This window comes from Lepeophtheirus salmonis, chromosome 5 (assembly GCF_016086655.4).
Source record: "Lepeophtheirus salmonis chromosome 5, UVic_Lsal_1.4, whole genome shotgun sequence".
NCBI lineage: Eukaryota > Metazoa > Arthropoda > Copepoda > Siphonostomatoida > Caligidae > Lepeophtheirus > Lepeophtheirus salmonis.
The window spans coordinates 33,078,363-33,088,705 of record NC_052135.2 but is presented as its reverse complement, the minus strand read 5'-3'; the positions used below and the strand labels follow the sequence as shown (position 1 = coordinate 33,088,705).

General features: G+C 29.7%; 2 protein-coding genes and 1 long non-coding RNA gene across 4 annotated transcripts; all 3 read right to left on the bottom strand.

Annotated features, from left to right (window-relative positions):
• Positions 1-352: 352 nt before the first annotated feature.
• Positions 353-2,060, bottom strand: LOC139905447 (uncharacterized). Its single transcript, XR_011780190.1, has 2 exons — positions 1,863-2,060; positions 353-1,785 (listed from the first exon to the last, which is right to left on the bottom strand). It is a non-coding gene; the product is annotated as an uncharacterized lncRNA (long non-coding RNA).
• Positions 2,061-3,847: 1,787 nt separating this feature from the next.
• On the bottom strand, positions 3,848-7,669 carry LOC121118055 (U6 small nuclear RNA (adenine-(43)-N(6))-methyltransferase). Of its 2 annotated transcripts, XM_071888625.1 has the most exons (4): positions 6,996-7,374; positions 4,984-6,248; positions 4,505-4,927; positions 3,848-4,445 (listed from the first exon to the last, which is right to left on the bottom strand). In XM_071888625.1, exons 1-2 carry the CDS (start codon positions 7,275-7,277, stop codon positions 5,226-5,228), a joined length of 1,305 nt encoding a protein of 434 aa, XP_071744726.1. In that variant the 5' UTR covers positions 7,278-7,374; the 3' UTR covers positions 3,848-4,445; positions 4,505-4,927; positions 4,984-5,225. The 2 variants fall into 2 exon arrangements, with proteins under 2 accessions (XP_071744726.1, XP_071744725.1); XM_071888624.1 differs by having other exon boundaries at positions 4,505-6,248; positions 6,996-7,669.
• Positions 4,203-4,912, bottom strand: LOC139904738 (schlafen-like protein 2). Its single transcript, XM_071888094.1, has 2 exons — positions 4,505-4,912; positions 4,203-4,445 (listed from the first exon to the last, which is right to left on the bottom strand). Exons 1-2 carry the CDS (start codon positions 4,910-4,912, stop codon positions 4,203-4,205), a joined length of 651 nt encoding a protein of 216 aa, XP_071744195.1.
• Positions 7,670-10,343: the final 2,674 nt, after the last annotated feature.

The following is a 10,343-nucleotide window of genomic DNA, read 5'->3' as shown; positions in this document are numbered from 1 at the left end:
TATTGGCCATTTTATTATTTCTATGAAATTATTTTGGATATCATATACAAGTAGAAATGTATAGCTACGCTTATAATAAAATATTACTAAGCAATATCATAACACACTATCGAATCAAATACTACGTATGAAATATATTTATTTAAAAATCGTGGGAAAATAATATGATAATAATTTATGTAAGTATTTAAGTGCAGTTGGTATATTTGACTTATTCGGCTAACTACGAGATGATTTGGGGCCTTTTTTCTAGTTATTTTGGAACAAAAGGTTGCAATATAGGTAACGACATGAGCGGGAATACTCTAGCTTGTATTTAAAAAAAGTAGATGGAAAATAAATAAAGTAACATTTTACTAAAGATAAATCACATAAGTCTATCAATCTTTATTTCATACTTCTAAATTAAGACAGCAATTTAATAAACATTTATATTACAACTTGGGCCCAATAAAGAGTTCAGACCCTGTATAAACTGAATTTATATATAACGACATGTTAATATTAAATTTTCTTATTTTACTATAAGAAGTATGAACTCTATTTTAATTTCACTAATTGTAGCAAAGTTACTAATAATAAATAACTGAATAAACTTAATGTATATAAAATTACAAGGATACTTTTGATAGTATTGATTTGATTAACAATGTATATCGGAATAAAATAAAAAGCAAAGATGTCCAAAACTATCATCATTTAGATATAAACAATAAATGTTTACCAGAACAAGAGGTTGATTTTATCACTATTTACCAATAAATTTATTAAAATTAATCACTATCTTCTATACTTTTTGATTTCCGAAACTGTTAGGACACTACAATCTTTGGAAATTATTTTATCTATCAACAAGGTAAAGAGATCAATGAGTGGTTAAGAATAAAGGAGTATTAAAAGTGAAGAGCCGTGGGCATCAATTCTCAATATTTATTAAGTGCCTATTATTATGATCATAAAATTCACGAGAAGTCGATCCTTGAGAGAGAAATAGATAACCCGAGGGATTATTAACATGGTAAGAGACTGAGAGTGCTCCTCCTCTTCCCACCATGACTTCTTGAGAGATAATTTATTTATACCGAAATAAATTTTGGCTTCATGATAATTATACTATATAAGATCTTCTTATTGAATGAGAGGGAGAGAGCTATATTCAAATCCAAAATGCCGGAGTTTTGTGCAATTTATATACTTCTAAAATCGATACGACTCCTATTCCAGGCAATTACACGTCTAAAAAAGAGCACTTGTTTATTAGTTATTCAGGATACCACCTATCACTTGAATGAAATCTTTGAGATTATTCGTGATCAGGAACAAAGGCAGTATCAGAGACAGGGAGGACACGAGGGACATAACCCCACTTGAGAAAATCAGGTTTCTTACAGATAAGAGGACTAACTTTACTGTTATGGCTAATAGTAATAGTCAATAGACATATTATATTGGGAGTGTAATGTCATGCCCCTACACGAAAAAATGCCTGACGCCGGGTATAAGAAAGGGTAAGTAGTAAAATATAATATATTAAATATATCTTTTTGAGTGACGACTCTGAAGTAAGTTCTCATCTACCATTAGATGGAAGAATGAAATATGTTGACTCATGGAGAAAGGCTTCCAGGTCCTTCATCCGTAGAATCCTTATTTTGATCCTTCGAAATCGGTAAAATATCACGGATTCGAAGTCTTCCTTGATCCTTTGGAGTAGGTTAATTTTCCAAAACATAATAATGATAACCACGCACTTCTTCATGCACTCAATCAAACACTGCGTAACAACTTGAGAGAGATTCAAAAAATATTAATTGTACATGTTGTAATTCTTGTTTAAGGAAATTATAAAAAAGGAATCTTACACGCTTAAAAAGGCGTACATATTCACTTCTCCATGTTCAGTGGTGGAGTGGGAGGATCAAATACGTGACCATGCACCACGGAGGGGCATGGTTAGAGACTAGGGTTTCTATGATTTTTCCGACTGATTTCCCATTTTATTTCACTAACTTATTTATGTTTAAATAAAAAAGATATGGTCCTTTCCAAAGAATAAAAGTCCTTTCCTAAGATTTAAAAGCCCTTTCTTAAGATTTAAAAGTATTTCTATTAAATTTACGATTGACATCCAATTTTTTACAACTTAATACTCTATTAAGTGTGCCCCCACCCTTCCATACACACATAGCTGTAGCATCGGTTTTAGTTAGGAATGTGAATACTGTCTAAATTTCTCTAAACAACGCCTGAGAGAATGTCATAAAAAATATGGTAACTTCGAGAGACGACATATTTGCTGGCAGAGATCACTAGTGATCATTATAGGCTATAGTTATTTAAATACAATACTTTAAAGTTGTAAAAAAATATTACCTTAGAATATACTTACAATTTATCTACTATCAATTTATAATCAACAATTTTTATTTTTAGAACAATACGAAGAAAAAAGAAAAAATACTTTTAACAAAATAAAAGTGAATGAAAATAACTTTATTACTTCATAAATATATTCAAATTGAAATAATGAAGATTAAACGAGTTTAAAATTATTGTGAACGATAAAAAGCCTTTTTTCAAGTCCCCATAAATTCGGATTGATGTATCAGTTTATATTTTCTTAGATCATTAGAAGACTGTATTGGGTGTCCTTACATTACTTTAAAATTATAAAGCACAACAATTGCAAAAATTACAATCAAAGTATTGTGTATATTCAATATCATGTTTTTTTAATGGATTAGGAAACTATCTTTTCCAGGATCCAAACAGTCTATCAAGAGTTTGTTTGGGGATTTAATATTAAATCATGAGATAGGGTCCCCATTCATAGCCATTGTATCCCCAATAAGATAACCTTTGAATCTTTGATCTTCAAGGAGAGCAGAAAGTTAATCATTATCGAAAATTCTGCGGTCATGCGTGGATCTATGCCAACGAACTGCGATATTAATTATTTCACTTTTATAATTGTATACAAGTTGTACATTGATAGAGAAATATCCCTTGCAATTTTGGAAAGAAATCTCCATTTAGCATAACAGGAGTTTATATCGGGATGTGGGTGCAATCTGTTACATTTGATAGACATAGAAATCCCGTACGTTCAAGAAATTGATGCATAGATTGGGATTAAAATCAATATATTGTTTCTTACGTGAGGAATGGCAGACGACAAACTTTTGACAATCTGACAAACAGTGGACTTATAAATTTCAAATAAATATTCACCCACCCTCTGATAGCAGCCGGTTGCTTAGAAACTTTATTGAGTAATAACGAGTTCTATCATAGCTCATAAGTGAAACAGCTCCATTCTTATTACTTCTATGTTCGTTAATATTTTCCATTTTACAATTCAAAATCACTTCTTTTGAAAATCTATCATGAATAATAATTATATTCTTATAATAAAATTTAAGAAGATTCAGGCTATCCCGAATTCTAGAACGAATAATCCCTGTATTTTCACTTCTAACTTTCGCAATATTTTTAAATGTAATTTATCCATGTATATAAAATTTGAATTTTGCACTTACTGAGAAAGAAGTTGACTTATTTACATGTTAATAAAAAATATTTCATTTTATGTCATCATAATTAAGTCCAGCTAGTTTAAGTTTACATTGGTTAAGTCTAGCTTAAATTTGAGTAGAGTGGGTGGTGCATCCGGGTCTCTTGTACTCAAGTTGTATGTTGTTGTTTTTAAATCCTATTTACTCGTTTCTGGGTATTATTGTCTTTGTCGGCTCTGTTTGAAGTTCAAAAATTAGATCGGGTACTTAAAATCTACTCATATCATGAATCAGAAGTAAGCACAAAATAAAATATATACTACAACAACCAATTTAAAAAAAAATACATTTTATTTAATATTCACGTTGAAAAATGTATAGTTTATAAATAACAATTTATTATAAACTTTTTAGCTATACTTAATATAATCTGTCCAAAAAATTTCAATAACAAATATATATATTATACACCCACATTACACATTTCGAAAATCAGGAATATGTTTTTATTTTAATAAGTTGCTAATTAATGGTAAAACATACGTATCAAAAAGGCAATTTCAACCAATTTAAATACAATACACTCCAAGATAGTCAAAATATATTTATAAAGTACTCTAGTTATAAACGATGACGGGTGCAACTTGCCGAATAATATTATTGGTAAATAGGTACATCTACCTATATTTAACGACACTCCAATTCCTTAATTAGTTCAGAATAATCAATGCACTCATTAAAAGCATTTCTTCGTATATAATAGGCCCCATCTTCAGCTCGATAAGGTACCTTCAGATTTGTAATAGATTTGAGCTGTATTTCGACAACATAAAATGGATTAATCAAGCCTGACATCAAGGCTGCTTGAGATTCCAAGTCACACCAGCAATAAGAATGTGTTCGAATTTTATGAGGATAACCTCTTTGATTCTTTTAAAAAAAAACAGTTGACAATTTGTATTAACAAGGAAATAATAATAGTATTCTACCTCGTCCCAGTATTTATACCCATCCTTAATTCCTTCTTCGATTTCATTATCTTCCAAAACGGGCACAAAACTCACGGAATATAGTGAAAAATGGAGTGGAGGCTCAAATCTCTCAAAAATATCTTCTAAAGAAGTTAAAATGTGATCCTTTTGATAGCGAGTCAACATGACACCCTCTATTTGACCATTATCAAGAACTCCAATATAAAGTCTACCACCTTTGCCCGAATTCAACATACCACATAAATATTTAGATATATATTGCCTCGTCTTACGGCCATTAGCATCTCTTCCATTTCTGCCGTCTTCTTCAAAATGGAGAACTCTATGACCTTTGAACTCATGAGTTATGTCCTCTTCTTCCTTCAGAATACTGTGACGGATATAAAATTTCCTACCAAGCTCCATTGTTATTTATGAGACCTACAACATACAAGCATATGTATGTTCATAATGATAATGAATGAAGATAGATATACCATTAAATTTATACATAAATTACAATGTAAGCAATATGAAAATTATAAGAAAAACTCTTATTTTGATGTATATTGTCCATTTTTCTTCAGTGAAATGATAGTCAAACTTAGTATTTCTCGAGAGTCTTTTAAATAGTCTGACAAACTAAACTTCATTTAATATTTGTTTTTTCACAAATTTAATAGGAAATAAAAGTAAGATTTTGTTAGGTAGAATTCAACCAAAGAAAAACTGCAAGTTTTTAGGAATTGACCACAGAATGAATACCAAGTTTATTTTTTAAAAATTGAATCACTTGATGTAAGCCTTCTTTTCCAGACTTTCCGTCAAGATAAAAGAACTCAATAATGGAATTATCTTTGAACTTATGCATGTTCATCTCAAAATGTAATTGTAAAGTATCTGGTTCATTATTTTCAAAACTGATCCTAGCTCGCTTAGCATCTGAAGGATTATCTTCTAAGCGAATCTTCTCCCTTCGTAGTCTTCTTTGATTCTTCCATAGAACATGAAAAGTCTGAATTTTACAAGACACTTTGGTCTTACTAGGTTTTCCAATAGTATCGATCCTGCATTTCAAATCCGAAGTAAACATCTCATTCAAGTCATGAAATAGTTCAATACAGTTCTTTTGAGTTGAGAATGAAAATGACATGGGAGCCATCATTCTCTGATTTTTCTTTTTGACACTTAAAATAGACTCCTTTGGCAAGTTTATTAGATTCGAAAAAGTCCAAACTATCCCCCAACGCATGGTCTTACCTTGGCAAAACTCTGTAAAACTCCAAAAAAACCTTCCTTGGTTTTCATTGACAAGAGAATAAAATAATTTCTTCATTGTTATCAATGTTGATTTTTTCCCAAGCATACATGTGAAAAGTTTAACTTTGCTATTAAATTTTTCACTCTCCTTAATCATATATTTAACAAATTCCTCTTCACCTCCTTCCGTCATCATTTCATGATCTAAACCTGGCTTTTCTTCACAACTTTCGTAGCAATTTGTATCAAAAAAAGGAGGATTACACATAGTAAAATCCAATATCTCCTGAGTTTCTTCAATAATTCCAAAAAACGAAGAACTGGATTTAATAACGATGTTGTTTTCCAATTTATTTTCTGTTACATTCCTTTGTGCATAAGACAAGCTCTCCTCGTGAGCTTCATTCCCAAGCATTTTCCAATTGAAATGCTTAGCGGCAAGTAAAGGGTATATACAGGAGGAGCCCACACCAATATCAAGGCCCTTAATATTTGCATTAATCTGAAAAATATAAAAATAGACTCTCAAACACAAAATAAAGAAAATTTCACTTTTCCAAAAATAGTTAAGTTCTTTAATACGTTATTATATTTTGTACGTATTAAAAATTTTTAAGATATCTTTTAAAGATATAGAAAGTTAATTTGAGGCAAAAATCTTACATTAAAAAAAAATCTAAGATTTAATTTTTTTTAATCAAGAATACTGATTTGACTGATTTTTTTAGAGGCAAAAAAAGACATTATTTAGTATGTTATCAAATGATTTCCTCATATATGAATGATAATACAATAAAAAAATATTAGTTGCAATTTGCACGCCAAATAACGCATTATCTAATTAAAACACAAGTATATTTAATAATTATTAATTTCATTTTTATATATTACTCATTTACTATATATTTGCGAGAAATATAGAACTGTGGGCATTTGAATAATCAAATGTGTCACAGATTACTTAGTATGAATAAAAATTATTAACACCCAAATATTATATATCTAATGAAATTTGAATAATTGCATGATAATTATCCGACTCACAATTACAGTAAATTATTCATTTAAAATGGCGCATCTTTTTTTTTTATAATACACCTTGTACGGTTAGCTAGTACAAGTTACAACTTGTACACAATTGAATATATACACAGTATACCTTATAATACACAGCATTACAAATTTATGGTCACGATTAATAATTATTCATAATAATACAAGTTGAAGTTTCCTGCTACAATATACATACCTGATTTAATTGTAAAATATCTTGAATCCACAATAAATAGTTGAACCTTAAAGGAAGAGTAGGTACAAGAGCGCCAAGGGGTAGCTTTATGGAGAGTCCAAAATCCTGATGCAGAAGGATCTTTGTCAGGACCCCAACTCCTGTTTTAAAATCCAAGTTTACATTACCACGAAGATCCGTTGTCAAGTGTGATCGAAATTCGGGATACTTTAGTGCAAGGGATTTAAAATCCGGACGAGTTTTGTACGGATTTCTTGGATGCATAAGCTCATTGAGAGACATGTTGACTGTTGTTGTTTTCGTTGATGTTTATTTTCACATAAGTAATTTTATAGGTTATGACGTCAGTTTTAGAGTTTTGACGTCATATAAATCAAATAAGTATGTGCATCGCGAAATCTTTCGTTTTCAAGTACGCATGTGAATGTCGAAATACATAATATCCAGGCTTGTCGTTACTTGTTCACTTTTTTAAATCGTTGAGTTCACTAAATCGTTTACTTTGAATTCGTTTAATCTTTTACTTTCTAAACGGGTTTTCGTTTTGTTTTGAGCAATTTCAGAAAAATAAAACGTAATTATAGTAAATCGAAAAGTTTACAACATAATTTAATAGAGGAGATGAATAAGCATACTCTCATTCAGAATTTATAAATATAACGTCTCTCCTAACCTCATTAAGCTATTTAATGAAAGAAATAATCCTAAAATTAATAAATATGCTCCCCCCCCCCCCTGAATGTACGTGTAAAAGCAAATTTCCCTGTAATCTTATGAATATCTTCTCATCGCACATCTTCCTGCTTATTCAAATACATATTCTATGTATAGAGATGGTGCCATCCATGTCTTATGCTTCTACAATATACAAATTATTATAATTTAGAGAAGAGTGAAGTACTCCCAAACATCTCAAATAATTAATAAAGTCCTGAATACTCATCTATGAATGTATATATTTTTCGAGAGAAATCGAAGTAGTTCATGAAAAAATATTAATAATGAGATTATAGCTTCGAAAAAATAGGGATCTTATATATTTTATTCTAAATAAAAGATTTATAAGTGTATCCTTCTTGTTCATCGTTCATGGACGATGAGCACTTTTGAACGATAATCAACAAGCCTGTTAATAGTTTTGACAATTTATATTATTGCTTTATTAATATTACTTCTACTACATATATTTGATATCGTTATTAATCACTGTACTAAATAGATACACTGAATTTCTTTGAAAAAAATTCCAAGGCAAACACTTAAGAAGCAATTTTATTTTACATCAATACAGATCGTTATTTCAATATGTATTTAGTTGTGTAATTGAACTTAAATTAGGTTGTGTACATTATCAATTATATGCAATTTCATAAATTATATTATTAGAAATCCCCATCATCTGAATATAATATTTTACTCCCCAAAAAAATGTCAATCCCGACGAGTATGATTGTTAATCTGACTGTCCTACTTTACCAATCAAAAATTATGTTGGCTCTAGAACACTTTGCCGAATGACCACTCTTCCGAACGGACACCTTGCCGGTAAAAATAATAAACATAATGGATGATGTTTATATTGCAATACTATGTAATTATGTGATAAACTACTCCAAGGCCGAAACACCTTAATAATTATAAGGTCAGAGACAACCTTGAGATAGAGGAGGGTCAATTAGGACTTGTCCAGAGACATAAGAGCTCCGACAGATTCGATATAAACGATTAATTCACACAGTGTCCATTGAATCTCAATCATTGATTTATTTATTTGCTTCTCTTCTTTAAACATTCTTTCTATGTAGTATAATTGTTATATTATTACTATTTATTGTACAGTTGTCATGATTTTTGTTCTGACAGCGCTATGAGCTAACTGTAGAAACATCTTAAAATAAAATAAATCAACTATTAATTAATAAACACTTATGATTGCAATTTGTGGCAAATAAATCCTAAGTGTATTTCGACAATATGTTTTTCGGCAAAGTGTCTGCACATATTTGGACGTTAAATTTTGTAAGAACCCAGTAAAAACCATGGATCGTTTAATTGGATCAAATGTTTACAAATAAAATAAATTGGCTTTCTGATGCTTGTAATTTTTATGGCTTCTCATTTAGTATTTATAATTACTTGATCAAAAATAGCTTTATTAACATTTTGGTTAGCAATATCCAAAGCTCTATGTAAACCCAGTTCCCCAAAATCTCCTAAGTGACAATTATGAATTAACTCGTTCAAAACATAATCTAATCTTATTATTTTAAATGAAAATTTAAGTCCAACATAAATAGTTAAAATGAATTAATTTATTTCTATGTTCAAACTAAAAGTATTATATGTGTACAAAGTGTACTATTGAAGAATATATCATTTCAATTAAGTATTATTAACTTCTAGAACTTATAGAAATTCGTTAAAAAGAAATGATAATTTATATTAGACCATCGTTCTATTGCAATTTCAGATTGCTCCAACTGTACTGAGCTTTACAGTTTTCCCCGCACTCTCCAAAGACTCGACCTTTGACTTCCTGCCCGAATCCTCTCAGTGGTTTGTCGCTCCAGAGTCAACTACCTCTTTTTCTGACACATCTTGGATCATAACGAAGTGGAAATCGCTGCTCTTGCCTAGTATTTTGCAAATGCTTGTCCGTCAATCCAAGAGTCTTGTCCAATATGAATAGTTCATCATGCCTAATGATATTGTAATTAATAACGGAGAATTAAGTGATTAGCACTCCTTCCATTGGAACCACTGTCGTGTTTGTTTATTTTTCTTATTATTTATTATATTGGTAATAGATATTATTTACATCAGTTTAAAAGAATCTTGCCATTTTTTCCATTTAAACACTTTTCCTTTTTTTTATCTTGCCATTTGTTTCCGCTCCCATTTTTTCCTTGACATTTTTTCCTAAAATCGCTGGGACTGTTTAAAGGGGTACATAAATCTTTTTTTTTTTTTAAAGGTATAAATAGTAGTATGTAATTATATCCTAGCATTGATGCGATATATTAAGTCATTTATGAACATTTTTCAGTGCATTTATTTAAATTAAGAGAACATATATGAATTATCATTATGCTAATATTACCTATATATTTTTAATGAACGAATTTATACTAGAAACTTAAGAATATTAAATGAAAATCTAATAGTAAGCATGAATGTCAAAATAAAAACATCATATAATTTGTAAGCACTGATATAATTATTCCAAATAAATATATATTTATTTTCAATTTTTCTAATTATAATTTTACTATGGAAGAATCTCAAGCCAATCAATTGTTTTTTTATATATCCGGACATATAGCCTCATTCATTATTAAGTTTTTAATA